At 41.3% G+C, this 19716-nt stretch overlaps 1 protein-coding gene across 3 annotated transcripts in view; it reads left to right on the top strand.

Annotated features, from left to right (window-relative positions):
* The window catches only part of ZNF644 (zinc finger protein 644), a 44459-nt gene that overhangs the window by 11648 nt on the left and 13095 nt on the right, over window positions 1-19716 (top strand). The window contains exons 3-6 of one of the 3 annotated variants that reach the window (XM_087719322.1): window positions 7629-9662; window positions 10104-10650; window positions 10835-11440; window positions 13927-14049. In XM_087719322.1, coding sequence (XP_087575448.1) covers window positions 7665-9662; window positions 10104-10650; window positions 10835-11440; window positions 13927-14049 — 3274 coding nt within the window. In that variant the 5' untranslated portion in view covers window positions 7629-7664. Of the gene's footprint in view, window positions 1-7628; window positions 9663-10087; window positions 10651-10834; window positions 11441-13926; window positions 14050-19716 lie in introns of those variants that run through there. The other 2 variants (XM_087719323.1, XM_014056598.2) reach the window with 2 other exon arrangements.

Genomic DNA, 19716 nt, shown 5'->3' on the forward strand with positions numbered 1-19716 from the left:
ATGTTACATTGTCTCTGTATAAATTAACAATAATTTTGATAAGACTACAGCTTAAAATAGTTTGATATATGGACAGTGAATTTGATACATTAATTAACTGAATATTGAAAAAGTGATGCATAGCTATATTCTTAACTGGTGTTTTTTCTGACCTTTTTATCCAATTGTTTGATCTTCAGAACACTTTATCCAGTTAAATGTCAATTGAACAAGCTTTGTTGTATGTAAGCAAAATTTTACATAGTATTTACAGAATATAATTGAATAATTATCCAATTTAATAATTTTGTCCATTGTATTTTTTCAATTTTGAACTCAAAACAAGTTAATAGTGCAGCTTGATGTCTTCATGTAGAGTTAGGAAATTTTTTCTTGAAGTCATTCTGAAAATGATCATTGTATTTTTGAAGCAAATATAATATTCTTAGTTTATCACCCTGCTGTTCAGGGGGCACCAATAAAATTGTTTTAAATGGGAAGCGTCTGTTCTTTTTTTGAACCCCTAACACCAGAACAGATGGGTGGAACATGGAACATGAAAGGTTTTACCTCAGAGGTGGCAACAGTGAAGCCACTCATTAACACTGAATTTACCACTTCGTTAACAACGTTGCTTCCTGTTGAGAAAAGCTAATATAGTTTCTCAAATTGACTGAGCATATATTTGTCTAGGTCTGTGAATGTCATGAGGCTGGAGAAAATAAAAATATTTTTACAGCATAAGTATCTTAGAAACTGAAATAATTTCTCTACTTGCATTTTGAAGAATAGAAATGTGATGCTTCAGATTTCATTTTTTATTTTACTTGCAATATTTTACTGCTGCCTGAGCTTGTTCTTATTTTTAAATTTCTATGCATATGATTTACTAATTAGAATTCTGATTTGTCATTTTTGTACTGATTACACAATACATAATTTGTTAGGAATTGATGTTTATTCTTTTGTAGACTTAGAAAATTGCAGGGAATTCTAAAAGTGAAAATATTAAGCAATTTTATCTAATGGAGCCGTATCCATTCATCTAATGGATATTTCATACTTGCATATGTATTGCTTTATTTTATATGGAAATTGGATAAGTGTTAGACTAGATTTAAAGCATAGTTCTGGCATTGCTTATGTACTGTTAATATATTGGATTTAAAATCTATTTACAACCTCTCCTAAATTTGGGCACGCACACTGTCATCTCAGCCCAGCTCCATCGCGTTTCTCACCGTTGTTTGCATGGAAACAAACGTTTGTGGGACTAAAAAAAAATTCACTCAATTCCAACTTCTCGTGAAAGAAAAAGATCTTGTGAAGTTTGTTTTGCTTCCCTGCATCCGATAGCAAGAAATGCGACAGAGAAACTCGATGAAGCTGGAAATCAGCTAGGCAAAGAAATGATTGGGGGAAGCGAGGGTCTGGGTGGTAGTGGGTGGGGCAAGCTGTATGACGTGGCGCTTCAATGGCGAAACAAGGAATGGAACGACCTCTCTGCTGCTCCTCCTGCTTGGGGGAAGTGAAGGCATCTGGGCGGTGGTGGTGGGTGGAGAAAGGTCCATGGTGTGGCGCTGCAATAGTGAAAAGGGCAACTGAGTGGCTGCTATGAAGTAAGGAAGAGACCGCTTTCCCTGTCTTCTCCCTGTTCCTCCTCCTCCCCTTGTGCTAGTCCCTCCATTTCCTGTTTCTACATTGCAGCGCAGTGCCCAGGATCCACTTCGATAGCGTGGGTGGATAATTTGCTTGGCCAAACTAACCCCATAGTCTCCCCTACGTTGGGCTCAGCTTCAATAGGCTAGTGGCTCCATTGGCGATGAACAAAACAGTCACGTTATGCCTCTCCTACCACCAAGTGCACTCAGCCGTGTGTGGCCTTTCCTCTACGTTTCTTTCCCTCACGGATTGTGGTGGACAAAAAATCTGGTCTCCATACCGTGGATTCAAAGCATCCCTAACCTTGTCTTTTCCTGCAAGATACAGGCCATGTACCAATAGCTTTGACCTCCCCCATTTCTTGTTTTGATTTTCCTGTCCAAAGGTAATTTTTTTTTTTTTGGCTTGTAACCAAAGATATCTAGGCTTAGATTGTCCTGGACAGGAAATTTTATAGTGATACAGTTTTCTTCCAGATAAATAATTGATGGGTATTTAGTTATGAGGGAGGTAATGTCTCTTTCAATAACAGAAATTAAAACTATTTTATTTTAACAAGAAAAGAAGTAAAGAGTTGAGGTGGTGCAGTGGTTAGAGTGCAGTACTCTAGGCTACTTCAGCTGACTGTTAGGTGCAGTTCAGCAGTTCAAAACTCAACGGCTCAAGGTTGACTCAGCCTTCCATCCTTCCGAGGTGGGTAAAATGAGGACCCAGATTGTTGGGGGCAATATGCTGACTCTGTAAATCGGCTATGAAGCGGTATATAAGTCTAAGTGCTATTGCTATTGTTAAAAATATACAGAGAAAATTGGGATAAGAAAATGAAAAGAAAAACTAAGAAATTTTCCGGAGCGAGGGACAGGAGGTTCCAGTATTGACATGTCCATTGGCCACAAGACTGGGATGAAGCTGAAGACACTCCTCTATGCTCCACCCATTCTTCTTCAGTTCATCTCAGTCCGGCCAAATAGCAAGTCATATTTTAAACCTCTCCTGCAATTTCTATCTCTACTGGAACCTCCTTGCCTCTGCAACCTCTGAATCTAGCTCTCTGCACTATCCTCTAAGTAGCTCTACGTGGTTTTCCTTCCTAACCACCAGGGACTGTTACTTTGCATCCCAGGGATCGGAGAGAGCGCCAATGGTCGCGGCGGCCATTCCGGCTTAGCCAAACACGTGGCCCCAATCCCTGAGGCTTTCCTGTGATCGGAATGCTAGAGGCTAGGGATTCCCAGCCCAGAGTCCCCCCCCCCATCACTCTAATCAACCTTTAACGGCTTTGGTGGCTGGATTTGAGCCGCGGTGAGTGCAGAGCACTGAGAAGAGCGTGAAGAAGCTTTTTTCAAACTGAGTGTGCCGCAGAATGGAGGAGAGCATGCAAAGCTACCCGAGCCGAGGCAACCCTCGGCGGCAGCCCCCAAGCACACCACTCTTGATGTTGAGGCATGGGGTTCCCAGAAGGGGAGAAACCAGCCCTTTAACTGTTTGCAGCGGAAGAGGAAGAGCCAGGAGGCTGCGCAAGGAGAGTGAGTAGTTGTTTCCTTATTTTTTTTATTCCCCCACGTGGCCAAGATGGCGGAGGAAGCGGGGAGGTCTCCTTCACTCCCGTGCTCCCCTTGGGAGGGACCATCAACCAGGCAGATTTCTCCCAAGCATTACAGTTACCCACTGTGGACCCACCTGTGGTGGCCCTGGTGTCTCCTGCATCTCTGGTGGCCAAGGACGTAGCAGACAACCTTAAGGCAGATGACAGGAAGGTGGAGATGACCCTGAGGAAGACATTCCAGTCTGCGGCCTGGGCCATCAAAGCAGCAGCATCGGCCTCTTTCTTCAATCGCACGGCTATCCTGTGGATGGAGAAGATCCAGGAACGCATTCCCCCAGAAGATGTGCGACTGCATCAGGATTTAAACAAGTTAGTGGCAGTGGTGCAGTTTTGGGTTGATGCCACACTAAACGTGATAAAGTTTGCTTCAGGGCTATGGCATCATCCGTGACCTTCCGTTGCCTCCTCTGGCTCGGGGTGGCAGGTGGACAGCAAGTCCAAATGGCAGCTGGCGTTGGCCGACTACATGGGGGCTCCCTCTTCAGGGCAGCCCTGGAACCGCTCCTCATGGAGGATAAAAATAAGAGAAAAGTCTTATCCACCTCGGTGAAGAAGGCGGAGCAAGGCTCAACCCCCGTTTTACCGCAAGCCTTCGTACCATCCCCCGGAACAGGAGGCTCAGCAGAGCAGCTACTTTTTCCCAGGTCAGAGAGGTCATCTGACCGCAACTTCAATAGGGACAGATCCAGCTTCCAGTCTCAGAGTAAGCGGCCCTTTTGACGAGGAGGTGGGCGCCCCTACCACCGGGGCAAATAGGTCGAACCTGACCCCACCCATTGGCGGTCACCTGGCTCTTTTCTCCAAGGCCTGGGCGAGGATTTCCTCTTGACGCCTGGGTAATTAGCACGGTCTCACATGAGCTTTGGCTAGAGTTCCTCTCCATTCCCATTCCCCCAAACCACTTTCTCATATTTCCCCCAGCGCAAAATCTAGACAAGCGCAGGCAGATGCGTCAGGCTATTAAGCATCTGCTTGACATTGCCACGGTAGAACCGGTCCCCTTGGACCAGGAGGGCTGGGGGTTCTATTCAAACCTGTTCCTCATGCCGAAAGCCTTGGGGGTGGAGAGCTATTCTCGACTTGAAGCTCTTGAACCAACATCTTGTTTACCACAAGTTCAAGATGGCCTCGTTAAATCCATTCTAGCAGGCATACGGAAGGGGGACTACATGGCATCTATAGAACTTACGGACACTTTCCTCCAGGGAGGACTTGTGCATGTTCCACAACAACAGGATTGTGTTGAGGTTAGACACAGCCTTCCTTCCTAAAGTGAATTCCATCTTCCACCGTTCCCAGGAACTTGTTCTCCCAGATTTCTGCCCAAATCCGGCTAGGGAATGGGAACAGCAGTGGCACCAGTTGGACGTACGACGGGCCCTCCTTTTTTACTTGAAGTGGACAGCCTCCTTCCAGAGGTCAGAAACACTCCTCCTATCCTTCCAACCTTCATCTCTGGGTAAGAGGGTAACGCATTCCACCATGAGCCGGTGGATCTGCTTAGCCATCTCTCTAGCATACGAATCCTAGAGGTTGCCGATGCTGGCCAGCATCACGGCACACTCGACGAGGATCGCTGCCACCTCGGCGGCTTGGGCCTCCCAGACCCCGATAAACGACATTTGCAGAGCAGCTACATGGGCATCTCCATCGCCGTTTATCCAAAATTATAGATTGGATGCGTTCGCATCGGCTGATGCGGCGTTTGGGTGCAAGGTGTTACAGCAGGTTATTGCAGAGCATGAGTTTCCCGCCCATGGGATTTAGCTTTGGTAGGTCCCATCCACTGGAACGTCCTGTCCCTCGCTCCGGAAAACGGCAGTTGGTTACCTGAACTGCTATTTTTGGGGCTCGGACAGAAGGCTCTAGTTCCCGCCCTGGGTAGTAGGATAGCTGGGGTGGTGGGAGTTCTCTTTTGTGCCTTGTTTTCAGGTCTGGGAGGAGCTCACTTCAATGAACTGGAGATGAAAGGGTGGAGCACAGAGGTGTGTCTTCAGCTTCATCCCAGTCTCGTGGCCAAATGGGCATGTTAATAGCATCCACTAGAGCCTCCTGTCCGAGCCCCGAAAATAGTAGTTCAGGTAAGACCAACTGCCATGATATTACAAAGTTTTTCTTTTTTATTGTTGCTAAACATAATATTTCAAAAGCAGAAAAAAATGAAGGGGCATAAAAGTGCATTTATCACATTTTTCTTAGAACAATTAGTTGAACTCTGCCTTGTTTATCATTATTTTAGGTACTAAAACCTCAGTATTCAGGTTAAATTGTTGTGTTGGCACTTTGCGATAAATAAATGGGTTTTGGGTTGCAGTTTGGGCACTCCGTCTCTAAAAGGTTCGCCATCACTGGACTAGAACCTCCTGATTTTACAAGCTTTTTGCCATAGTTGTTGAGCAAACTTGGCTTTCCCCATTGATTTTACTTTTCAAAAGCCCTCTAAGACAGACATGTCAAGCCCATGGGCCGCATTTGACCCGCAATAGCAATAGCAGTTAGACTTATATACCACTTCATAGGGCTTTCAGCCCTCTCTAAGCGGTTTGCAGAGTCAGCATATTGCCCCCACAGTCTGGGTCCTCATTTCACCCACTTCGGAAGGATGGAAGGTGATATTTGAACCGCTGAACTGTAGATAACAGTCAACTGAAGTGGCCTGCAGTACTGCACCCTAACCACTGCGCCACCTCGGCTCTAGGCTGCAGGGTTAGCCTGCGGAGCCATCCCGGAGACAGCGAGAGACAGGCCCCTGCTGCCCTGGGACCAGCCATGCCCCCAATCAACCACGATGACCAATCCATGCCCCCCAAGAGCAAACAAACGTCTGAGGCAGCCTGTGATGGGCTCAAGTTTGACACCCCTGCTCTAAGAGGACCTCATAAGTGGCAATCATGTGACCCTAGAATGCTGCAACTGTGGTAAAAATACCCTGGTTGCCAAGTGCCTGAACTTAGATCAGTTGCCCACTGGGACATTGTAAGGGTGAGGACCAGTCATAAATCATTTTACTCACGACTGTCATAACTTTGAACAGTTTTTTAACGAATGACTGTAAATCAAGGATTCTCTGTATGTTCTCCAAATATAATTTTAAATTGATATTGAGAATTGAGAATACTCTAGACCAGTGGTTCTCAACCTTCCCAATGCCGCGACCCTTTAATACAGTTCCTCATGTTGTGGTGACCCCCAACCATAAAATTGGTGTCTCGGTTCCTAAGACCATCGAAAATATGTGTTTTCCGATGGTTTTAGGTGACCCCTGTGAAAGGGTCGTTCGATCCCCAAAGGGGTTGCGACCCACAGGTTGATAACCACTGCTCTAGACATTATTTTTTCTCAATAACCTTGTGAACAGTTGTCCTTGGTACATTAGTAATGGAGCAATAACTGGAAGGTTGCAGGTTTTTCACTCTGCATTAGTAATTATTTTTTTTACATGTGTACGGTAGCTCTGAATGGGAAAAATAAATCCATAATCTAACATTGATAGAACATACAGTGTAAATCCTTTATATTCCTTTTAATTTTCTTATCTCCTGATTTTTCCAGTGTGTTCATTGTGCCTACAATATTAAATTGGACAACATTTCTTCACTTACTGCATATGCAGTGACATTTATAATTTAAGAGACTACAACTTAGCATTTAAAATCTCAACTCTTTTTATTACATGCATTTCTCATATACTGTTGCTTGGGGAAAACTTTTATAAGTGGTAAGCACTTTAGCTGATTTTATAGTTTTTTTAAAAAAAATCTAATCTTTCATGTTACATAATGGGTATACAAATATGATTACATACTTGAGTACTGAGATGAATGTAAGGTAGACTGTTGACTAGAAATGATCATCTTACTTTTGTAGAAGTGTTTGTTGAATTTCATCTTTATTTGTAAACTTTATTTTCCCCCCCCACATGTTGTTAAAAGTATTGTTTTGATGAAAATGTGTGGTGTATTCATTATATAAAATGATGCTTTGCTTTTCAACTATGTATATTATAATATGGTGTTTTATTCTGTTAAACATAAAATCTTCCTTGATTTTAATTTGTGGAATGTTTGTAAGAAGACTGAAATTCACTTGAAGAAATACTTCCATACAAAGTGCATACGTAGTACATGAAGCTTTGTTTACATCTCAATGCATTTCTCTTGAACGATTTGTGCATGTCTGCTCTATAATTCTACATTGAATTTGAATTTTGGAACTAGGTACACTTCTGAAATTATTAATCTCTTTGTTAATATGGTAGTATGTTTTTGTATGTGTGATTTTCAGTGACAAGAATATTTTTGAACTATCATGTTTAATCTTAAAACTATTGTTATGCTAATTTGCATTCTAATATGGATCTTTTTAATTTTTTTTACTTTAGATTAAAAGTGCTTAATGGACAGAGAATGTCAGCAGTATGGATGAGGCAGAAATCAACACTGAGATCATTGGTGCTAAAGGACTGCTAGATGACAGTAATTTCATCTCTGAGAAGTGTGGCATTCCCAAATTAGAAGAGAGTGAAACATCATTTCAGAATAATACATTGACTTTGCCTGAAGATCTATCAACAGACAAGTCTGAAAACGCCTTAAGTGGGGGCCAAACATCTATATTTATACATACTGGGGCTCCTGCTGTTTCTAGTGAAAATTTTGTTCTGCCTACAGAAACTTCTGTTAATGGACCACACTCCAGTTTAACTAAGATTTCCATTATGAAACAAAGCAGCATTTCATTAACTAATGCACAAGCTTTGGGCCATCAAACAGATTCTTCATCATCTGTCACAGTGGTACCTGATCTTCAACTTCCTACAAAACCATCGACCCAAAATTCAAGTCCGGTTTTGTTCTTGTTACCTGAAGCAGCACATGCTAAGAACCTATCACATTCCATGAAAAATCTACCTCCCTCTGCTTCAGTTGCTTGTGACGTAGAGCCATCAATAGGAAAAAGCATAAAATCAGATAGCACTTTAGTAAGCCAAGTAGATGTGAGTGAGGATAGCAAAAATTTACTAGGAAAAGATGATGGTAGCAAATCACTAACAGGGATTTCCTCAGCTGCAGGTGACTTCAGATCAGAAAGTGATGTAAGCTGGGATCCACAGAAAGAATACATAGAATTCCTTATGACAAATGAAGAAGCTGTAGAAGAGCCACCAATTCAACCTAAAGTTGGCATACAGAAAAGGAGAAAAAGAAAGATGGACGTTAGCAAAATAACTCGCTATACTGAGGACTGTTTTAACGAATCCAATTATATTCCTGACAATTCTGAATCAGTAGATATTGAGTTTTTGGAGCAGAGTGAGAATGTACAAATAATAGAATCACAAAAATATTCATTAGCCAGAGTAAAGCCTGAATCTACAGATGAGGAATTGGAAGTTGTGGATGCCATCCAGCAACTGATTTATAATCCAAGTAATAAGTGTGCAGATGATATTTCCCCTGTTCACAGTAGCACTTTCCTTTCTAATACTTTATTGAACAAATGTGAACAAGATGACTTGGAATCACCATCTAACTTCATTTCTGATGAGCCATCTTTTTATCCCTGTACAAAGTGCAATGTGAATTTTAGGGAAAAGAAACATCTGCACAGGCACATGATGTATCACTTGGATGGCAACAGACACTTTCGTCATTTAAATGTTTCGAGGCCTTATGCATGTAGGGAATGTGGCCGGACTTTTAGAGATCGCAATTCCCTTCTTAAACATATGATAATTCATCAGGAAAGAAGGCAGAAATTGATGGAGGAAATTCGTGAATTGAAAGAACTTCAGGATGAGGGTAGGAGTGCACGGTTACAGTGTCCACAATGTGTGTTTGGTACCAATTGTCCCAAAACCTTTGTGCAGCATGCTAAAACCCATGAAAAAGATAAAAGATACTACTGTTGTGAAGAATGTAACTTTATGGCTGTGACAGAGAATGAACTTGAATGCCATCGAGGGCTTGCTCATGGGGCAGTAGTGAAATGTGCAATGATCACTACAGACATTACCCAGAGAAAAACACACAAAAAGGCATTAGTGAAAGATTCCTATATGGAGTCCTCAAAAAAGACAGTTGACTATATGTGTAAAATGTGTCCTTTTACTACGTCAGCCCGGAGCATTTTAAAAAAACATGTGGAATATTTGCACCCATCAGCTTGCATGGATCCCTTTGGTAGTCGCCTTAGACTAGATAAAAGAAAAAGGCTCGGTATAGAAGAAGCTCTACATTTTGGTAGCAGGACTAAACATTTAATCAAGCAAGCATCTGCCTTTCCAAAGACTTCGGTTTTAAAACAAGATCTGAAACGACCATTTGGCTCTGCATTCCAGATGAGTCACTTTGCAAAACTCCACAAGAGACCCTCCAGGATACAGAAGGCTCGGAAAAGCGTTGCACAGTCAGCTGTAAGTGTATATAGTCAAAGCTCTGCAGACAGGTTTATTTTGAATAGAAATAGCACTGACCCAAATCCTAAAGATTTACATCATACAGGAAATCTAAAAATGATGCATGTATGTGTCTGTGTTTATATACATACACACACATAGGCATATCTAGGATTGTGAAATATAGTGGTCCCTTTTTTTTTTTTACACTTAAAAGGGGATACTGCAAGATCTGTCAGGTTATTACCTTTATTGTCTTCAAATAATTCTCTTAAGGTTTATTGTGGATTCTCTTAACTGTGATGAAAAAAGACCAAGAGTCTATAAAAATAAGCATGTAACTGTAAAAAAAAAAAATTTTTTTTAATTAAAAGACCCAAAAGGGGAGGATCTGTAGCAGGAGATGATTTGGACAGTTTTCCAGACATTCTACATAAAATGACTGTTGTTGTTTTGCAGAAACTTGCTGGGAAAAAAGACAGCTATGAAACGGACGATGAAAGTTCATGGGATAATGTTGAACTGTGTGATTACACTACACGGTCTGTGGAGGATGGCTCTTACAGTGATATTAATCAGGACCATGTAAACCTGTTCCCTTTATTTAAAGGTAAAATGGAAGAAGAAGGTGGTGGTAAATCGTCTCTTAGATATGAACAAAATGATGGATTTTATTTTGAATATTATGAAGATGGCGAAAGTAACAGTTATCTGCATGATTTCCAAGATCATCATCATTTGGAAAACATAGGTACAACATTGCCAAAGCATAATTCCGTTTTTCACTGGACTGATTTATCACTTGAGAAAAAAAACTGTCCATACTGTCCAGCAACTTTTGAAACTGGTGTTGGATTATCTAATCATGTCCGTGGGCATCTTCACAGAGCTGGGTTAAGTTATGAGGCACGCCATGTTGTCTCACCTGAGCAAATAGCTACAAGTGACAAAATGCAGCATTTCAAAAGAACTGTGACGGGAACTCCAGTGAAGCGAGTTAGAAAAGGTAAGCTTTTTCTTCAGGTTTTCAGCATACAAGAAATATAGACTAACATAAATATTACCTCATGTTATAGTATCCTGACTAGTTTTTTATTTGTTCTCTTATTTGAATGTTTTAATGTGTATGTTTTAAATAAACTACATCCTAATGTCTTGCAAATGGATAAATCACTCATTTTTCTTTGTAGCAATTGAGAAATCTGAAAGTTCTACAGAACACACATGCCAGCTCTGCGGAGGTTGGTTTGACACTAAAATTGGATTATCTAATCATGTGCGAGGACACCTAAAAAGGCTTGGTAAAACCAAATGGGATGCGCATAAATCTCCAATCTGTGTTCTAAATGAAATGATGCAAAATGAAGAAAAATATGAAAAAATCCTTAAGGCATTGAACAGTCGTCGTGTTATTCCCAGACCATTTGTTGCTCAGAAAATTTCATCAGATGATGACTTTTTGTCTCAAAATGTTTTACCTCTTGAAGCATACCGCAATGGCCTAAAGACTGAAGATATATCGGTGTCTGCATCAGAGGAAGAAAGGCTGAATTGCCTCAATGAATGTGATGAAGCAAAATCATTATTGCATGATGAAAAAAAAAACCAGTCACTTACACTGATAGAACTCTTGAAAAATAAACGAATGGGAGAAGAAAGAAATTTTGATATCTCTCCTCAAAAGATTCATAATCAAACCGCAAGAAAGAGGTTTGTTCAAAAATGTGTTCTTCCATTAGATGAAGATGGTCCTTTGATGTATCACCCACAAAAAATGGATTTGACTATGCAGTCAGGTAAGAGATTGTTTTTGTGACTGCTGTTCTATTTGATTATAATTGGAATCACGTCGATACGTATGTTTGTATGTTTGTATTTCTTTATTCCAAAATCAATTCTTATTTAAACTTTTTGTTTGACAAGTTCTTCTCAGGAAAAAAAATACTTTCTTATCCAAAATTACCTATATTTTGAACGTGCAGGCCAAGTTCTGAATAGAAAACAATTTTGCTTTGTAATTGCTGAGGGGTAATTGAAATAGATACATGTGAACATCTTCTTAATTCTTTGTTTTATGTTTAATGTTATGTTTGATATAAAAAGAATGCATGATAATTAATAACATACTTGATAAAATGTATTGGTAGTCAAATAACCCAAAAAAGCTGAGATATTGTTGTTTCTTTATCTGTAGTAAAAAATGTCAGCGTTTCCCATGTTGATATATGCCTGATTGGTTAAATGGATGATGTGTGGTTATATGTGAGCTATTGTTAGATTATATTTGGCATCTTTGGTAGCCATAGCTCTGTTTACCATCAGGGTTCTGATACAGAATCTCTTTTGAATGAAGGTTCTCTAGAAATTCAGTCAGTAATTTCAGTCTTTATTTCAGGGTCCTTAGTATAGTTTTAGAATGCTCTTCTTAAATATGTCTTTCAATCATAATTCTCAGAAATTATGCTGGAGTTCTTTCCCAAGATCTCTGCATAATGTATATTCCAGCTACTATAATATCTTGCTCTATTTTGAGTAATTATTTTGTAATTGCGGCGAAAATGCAGGGTGTTGTTTTATGGGTCTTTCAATAACAGTATGATGCAACAATCAGACTGTCACTGGAAGACATTACACGATCAGTAGATTCATGTGATTTGCTTGTTGTACCACTACAGATTGCAGGTAGTGAAAACAAATGTGTATTAGGCCTGTGCAGATCTTTCAGTGAACAAACTGCCTCTCTGGATTTGTGGCATGAAATTACAAAAAGCTACATTGCTCAAAGGCTGAAGTCAGCAGCTTGACACTCTTGGGGTTTTACGAGCTTGTGGGTACTGTCATATTCTGGTCCAATAGAGTATGTTGGAAGAGTGACGTGAAGAGTCCTGTTGAAGGATCTGCTTATGTCTAATGTTTATATGAATTAAATGCCTCCTCATATAAAACTTGTTGCAATTAAAATGATGTGTCTTAAATGGAAGCATTAAAGTGTTTGATTCTCTACTTGCAGTCTGAAATTATATAGTAAGTCACCAGGTACAGTACATGAGACTGCTGATTATGTTTTTACTTTCACCTAAGTAAGATAACCTAGCTTTACAGGAAAACCTCTATTAACTAACTACAATGGACTGAAAAGATGAGTTAATATGAAATACATGCATAATGGCAATGAATTGCTTTAAAATAGGAGGTAGGAGTTCAATAAAGCCTGTCAATTAGACAATAGTAAGCTAAAAATGAAGTATTTGATATTTGTGTTATGCTGCCTAATACTGATTAGCGCTATTCTCTAGACTTCAATCAAAAATAATAAAAGAAATTGCATTATAACAACTTTTAATTCTAATTAATATAGGATTTGATTGTTACTTTATACTGTTACTTAGTTATTAAAACTTTTGTAACCCTACTTCTGAGCAGTAATGTTTAAAATACATGAGAATTAGTTTTTGTGTTGTGTACATCTAAAAATAAAATCTTAATAGCACCAAAAAATTTTCTAACATACTGAAATGTGAATAATGTGAAAAGAATTATTGACAGTGTTGTCCAAGACTATTTTTTTATATGTGCATGGAAATACAGTTAAACCATTGGTAGTATTTTTTCTGATGTAGTTTGGTATTGCTTCACTGTGTGTTCTTTTCTGTGATAACTGATGTTTGTTGATCATTTATTTAGCACAGATTTTAGCAAAAACTACAAATCATTAACTTTCATTATTGATTGCGCATTCAGAGTAATGAAGATAAAATGCACGGAACAAAATGTTTTGTCTAACAGCTGTGCAATGGTGTGTTTTACCACCTTTTTCTCCAAGCCCTCATCAGCAACCTAATTTAGTATTGAGCCTTTTACAGTCTTGTGGGTAAAACACTTTAATTACCACTTTGTCAACTAGACTTTCTAATTCTCTTTATTGGGAACATTGCAAGCTTTCAAACTTCTTAACAGAACTGTGCCTATTCAAATTGCAGAATTGTATTTTGGAGTTAGGAAAGGAATCTGTGTAATGCAAAAATCAGCAGCAAAGTGATAATAGTTGTTAAATTCAGCAAAGCTTAGGGATTCAAATCATGCATTTCATTTTTCTTACCCAAAAGGATATTTTGTGCCAGATAAGAAAATAATAACCATGAGCTAGATCCTTCCTTGTGAAACAATTGCACTGATGCACTGAACATACTCAAAACAACTTTTAATTCAGGGTTTTTCAAAACGAGTTGAGAGTTTCATTTTTAAAGAGAGAACTGGATTATAGTTTTCTTTTGAATGATAGGTATGCCTATGAAGCTTAGAACGTGTGTGCATTGCAATGCGGCGTTTACAAGTGCTGTTAGCCTGTCCAACCACTTGCGCGCTTATGCACGAAAGAAGAGTGCTGGACTTTTGACTGGGACAGGTATGTTTGTTACAGATGTAAATTCAAGTCTGTCTATCTACATTTTCCTCATCAGACTTGAAAGAATTCATATAATTCAGTTGACATTTAAAATTCTCTGAAGAAATTGAATTTAAAATTATAGCAACGTATAAAAGTATGTTGCTATCCCATTTTTTCATGAATTATTTTATTTTTATTTTTTTATCAAACATTTTCATGTATATGAACAGTTCAAGAGTGAATGCTCTGTTTTCTGGCTAAATGCAAAAGGAGCTGAATTTTTAATTAAAGGAATTTGCCAAGTTTTGATCAAGAAACTTTACCAATTATCACATTTCATTCTTTAAATAAATTAATATCAGAGTAAACACAGGCATTTATGTGGTTTCCACAATTGTCAATACAACATGTTCAATCAAAACTCCATTGCTTTCTCATATTTATTATATATGTATTTATTTAAATGTTGGACAGGCAGGTAAGAGTAACAACACAGTTATATCTGGTGTGTGGATTTGTTTACTTTATACTATGCATTGGATTTTAAATGATGTGGGATTTCCTGTGAACCCAACTATTAGACTGTTACAATGAAAGTAAAAAAAAAATGACAAAGTACAGATAGTCCTCAACTTACAACCACAAGTGGGACCAGAATTTTGATTGCTAAGCAATACAGACATAATACTGGTTGTCATGTGACTCCATCTCTTAGTGACCAAAATCCCAGTAATTTTACCAGTCATTAGTTGAGGACTCATCCCAATTCAAGACATTATGCATTATAAGCTTGGTCCATCCCAGCCCCAAGCCTCAGGTTTAGGTTTAGGTTTGGTTTATTTGTATGCCGCCCTTCTCCAGGAGGGACTCAGGGCGGCGAACAACTCAAAGGGGAAAGGGAACATAAACAACAGTACACATAATTAAAATACATGAAAATCACACAGCCATACCAGTCGAGAGGGGAGGGGAACTCATCAACCCCAGGCCTGCCAGCACAGCCAGGTTTTGACGGCTTTCCGGAAGGCCTGGAGAGAGGTGAGGGTCCAAATCTCCGCGGGGAGTTCATTCCAAAGGGCCGGAGCTGCGACAGAGAAGGCCCTCCCCTCGGGTAGTAGCCAGATGGCATTGGCTGGTGGACGGAACCTGGAGGAGGCCGACCCTGTGTGATCTGATGGGTCTTTGGGAGGTAATTGGCAGCAGGCGGTCTCTCAAGTACCCAGGTCCAATACCATGAAGGGCTTTATAAGTGACGACTAGCACTTTGAAGCGTATCCGGAGACCGATCGGTAGCCAGTGCAGCTCGCGGAGGATAGGTGTAACGTGGGTGTACCGAGGTGTACCCACAATCGCTCGCGCGGCTGCATTCTGGACGAGTTGAAGTCTCCGAATACTCTTCAAAGGCTGCCCCATGTAGAGCGCTCAGTAAGGTAAGGGATTGGTTCCAACTCCCCATCCACCCATCTGTCTCCACCCCATCTCCCTGCCCTTCGTCTTGCAAGGTAGTAAGCAACCCCAGAAACATGGCTGCACAATTGCTTGCCACAGCCTGGAAACTGCCGTTGCCCCAGCTCAGTCCCTGTCATCTTTGCCACTCTGCATTCTGAGATGCCTGCCATCTTGTGTTTTACCACCTCACCTCACTTTCCCCATTTTCTTGCTCCTGATGATGATGATGAGGTGTCTGGGTCTGGCTTCACGCTATAAAAAGGAGTGAGGAGAGGTTGCTTTTTGGCTTTTCTTTCCTTTTTCTCAGCACCTGGCCAACCCCAAGCCTACCCAGTACCCTTTTACATGTGGCAGTTTCTTTGCCAACAACTCCTGGATGGACTGGGATTGGCCCCCCATTGTGAAAAAGAAAAGAAAAGGCTGTTTTCAGCTCCCTGTCCCCCTTTGGAGCCCTAACTTATCCAGGAGTTGTTTGCAAAGAAACGTCCCTTTCAGAGATTCCTGGGTGGGGCAGTTGCTTTTCCCTAAATAAAGAGCCCAATGCAGCCTTTTTAGCCCCTTTTTCAGAGTGAAGCCGGACCCAGACCTACCCTCGAACTCTTTGCAAAGGGATGTTATGACTCAAGGACTGCTTTAGTCTCTTCCCCCTCTAGCCAGCCTCAGACTGGATGCACCTCATTAGCAGTAGGAGCAAGAAGATGGCAAAGGTGAGCTGGGACAACAGGTGGCCAAAAGAGCATAGATGGGGCAGATAAGTAGATGGCTTATCCCATACAGTTGTAAGTGCAGATGGGCTTGCAAGTGGCTATGTTTTGACCACATGATTACAGAGGCAGAGTGTAGGTCATAAGTGCCTTCATTCAGTACCATCATAATTTCAAACAGTCTCTGAACAATTGGTTGTAAGTCAAGGACTATCTGTATTGGAATAAGCAGATGTGTAGTATATGAACACTTTTTTCCATAAGAAAGAGGACCAGCAGTGCCATGTAGAAATTAATAGGGTTGTTCACTGGAAGTTGCTTGGCAAGGAACATAGTTTAAAAACTGCTACTAGTTCCTATCTGTATCCTTGGTCGTAAGAGGATTAGCTGATTGTTGGGAAGTCATAGATACTACTTTGGGAGTAAGATGAAGTTCTTGAAATTCATTATCTCAGCTCTTTTAATTTGGAACATAGTTAACCTTAATTTCATCAATGGATTATCTTCTCTGGGAAAGTCTTAGAGTGCTTTAGACCAGTAGTCCCCAACCCCCGGTCCGCGGACCGGTGCCGGGCCGTGGAGTACCTGGCACCGGGCCGCGGAAGCCGGGTGTTTGCTGTCCCAGGCGGCCCCGCTGCGGGGAAACGGAAGCCCCGAGAACAAAACAGGCGTCAACGCAGAGAACGGGAGCCTCGCAGAAACAGCCCTTCGGGCGCTTCCTCTGCAGCCGGAAGCTTCAGCGGCCAAGGCAGCTCCGCTTGAAGAGGCTCTTCGAAGCTTTTTCCGGCGCCAAGAGGAGGGCTAACCCGCCCTCCCTAGCCAGGGCTCCGGCTTCGCCACATGTGATGCTCGGCGCATCCCCCGCTGCTGCATGGCCTGCGAACCCCGGCAGCTCCGCTTTCCGGCTGCAGCGAAAGCGACAAGGCACCTGCTGAGCGGCCCCAGCCCAGTTGGCAGCGGGCATACGGTCCCAGCCCAGCCAGCCTCATCGCAGCGAGGGGCTCTTGGGGAAGCCGCCTTGCTCGCCCCCCCGACCGGCTAATTTGCAGGGCGAGGCTTCCCCGATGCAGTCCCGGCGACTTCCCTTCGGCTCGTCGGAGCTGCCCCGCGGCCAAGAAGTAGCCGGGAGGGCGGCCGCGGCTCCCCTGGGCGAGGCCTGACCGTGTCTCGGTAGGCGCCCACACGAGCACGGCTCAGCCGGCAGCTGGGCGGGCCTCCGGAAGCGCCGGCGTTCCTCTTCAGTGGGATCGCCAAGAGGCCGAGGGCAGAGCCGCTCCCTTCCTCCCCATGGAGCCCACCGTGGGGAGGGGGCGAGGAGGGAACCGCCGCCCGTCCCGGCAGGTGGGGGCGGCGGTTCACCGGGGAGACGATCCGGAGGTAAGCACGGCTGACGACCACGCCCGCCCACCCACCTCCTTGCGGGCCACTTTGGCCTCGGCGTGCCAGAACTTGGACACCCTGAACAGGCTCATGCACCTTTCCCCCGCACCTCTGAAGGACGGCGACCAATGACCGCCCTCTGGGCTAGTGCCCAGAACCGCTTCGCGGGAGCCCTGTGGGCGGAGGGGGTGGGCAGGCAGGGGCGCAGGGTCGCGAACAACGCCCCCCCACCCCTGCGCGCGCTCAGCGGGCCACGGTAAAATTATCAAAGGCTGACTGGTCCGCGGCGATAAAAAGGTTGGGGACCACTGCTTTAGACGCTTTTGATTTTGTTGATAACAGTATTCTAAATTATTTCCTAAATTGGAAGATGAAGTCACTAATATAATTTCTGCTTGCATCATACTGGCAGTTTTGGAGTAGATACTTGTGCTTTGTTACTATTAGAGTTTAATATTTAATTGAAGTTCTTGAGGGCAAATGACAATTTGAGAGGGGGAAAGATGTTTTTAATATACTGGTGACATTCAGCTCTGTAATGTCAGAGTCGGGAGAAGCAATGCATATTCTGAACTAACAATTAGTTCTGTAAACTAAATTATGGGGTGTAAAACTAATATATAAGTAATATTTACATATATATTATATAAGTAATTTTATATTTATGTATATATTATATATGCAGATTTATATAAGTAATAAAGCTCAGCTAATAAATTGGAGAAGAACCGTAACAAGGTGGAAATACACATAGGTGATTGTGAAAACTAGTAGGGATTCTTTGTTTAAAATGGGATATAACTTTAGCAGGAATATGTGGATCATTTTAGAGAGCTTGTAGAGTTAACTTTCTCAATGGAAACTCAGGATTGTATCAGTGATAAATACTCTATCTGGCTGAATAGGATTGCTTTTTTCTTTTTTTTCTTTTCCCATCTTTTAATGAATGTAGCTCATGTAAAGTATTTAAGTGTGTTACTTGTTTATGTGAGATGACACAGAAATATATTAAATTAATGGATACATTAATAATTGGCAGATTTTGAACAATGATGGTAGTAGCATTGAAGAGTAGGGTTTAAAGACTAATGATAATGCACGTCTTGAGGGGGACTTCATTTCACTGCAATACTTGAGCAAAAAACCCTTTCTAGAGCAGGGTAAAACAGCTGTTAACTGGTTTCCCTCAAAGTTAAAATACTTTTCTCAATTCTCCATTAGTGGATCTCTTCTTTAATTATAATCTTTAGTTTTTTCTGGTTGCCTCTAGTGTCCAACCTTCAAAGTCCTTTTGTAGCGTTTTTCTCTAATCAATTTCTTATACTTAGATTCAAAATCTTCATATATTTTTAATAGGATTTTAAACAACCCTGGAAGGATTCTTATAATTAATTTCAGAATCTTATTTCCCATCCACCTGGCTCCTTAGTACATTTTTAACTTTCCAAAATCAATATTCCAAGAATACTTTTTGCTGTTTTATTTCAAAATGATTTTTTTAGTCCTTGAACTTCACTCAGGATTGAAGGAGAAACCAAGAAAACTTGTCATTCTGAAAGTTCATAATATCCAAAAAGTAGTTAACAAGCAATTTCCAAAAGCGATTAAGAAATAAATGAACCTGATATTGTTTGAAAACTCTGAACTGAGGCTTGGGCAAAGTTAGCCCCCCCTCTGCTCCCAGAACTGTAAAACCTACCAAAGACCCCTGTTTTATGGTCTCCCCAAGGGAAACCTTGTATGGACTCTGTGTGGTGGTCCCAACTCCTTCCCTTTATTTAGAGAACAATTATGAGGCACCAATCTGTTTGCCAGCTCCTCTTTTGCTGTTGTCATCAGTTCCGCTGATAGCAGAGCTATCCTTCCTACAGCATCAATATATTTTGAGACTATTTTATACTTTCAATGTTATCTGCAAATTCAGTTGCAATTTAAGAAAAAAAATTAAATTGATTGTGATGAAAATATAATGCTTTTGGCATCAAAGGTCATAACTGAGTTTTCTGCCTTTTATAATTTCTTCAATTTGTACTACTTTTTGATTTCTTTGCGCATTTTTAACGAAAATACCATGGCCATAAGTCCCTTTGAGCATTTTGTTACTTTGTGCCCCAGTTAAATATTTGTATGCATAAATGACCTTTATTTTATG

This window comes from Thamnophis sirtalis, unplaced genomic scaffold, assembly GCF_051295495.1.
Source record: "Thamnophis sirtalis isolate CommonGarterSnake01/CBP01778 unplaced genomic scaffold, rThaSir2_p1.2 scaffold_7, whole genome shotgun sequence".
Taxonomy (NCBI): domain Eukaryota; kingdom Metazoa; phylum Chordata; class Lepidosauria; order Squamata; family Natricidae; genus Thamnophis; species Thamnophis sirtalis.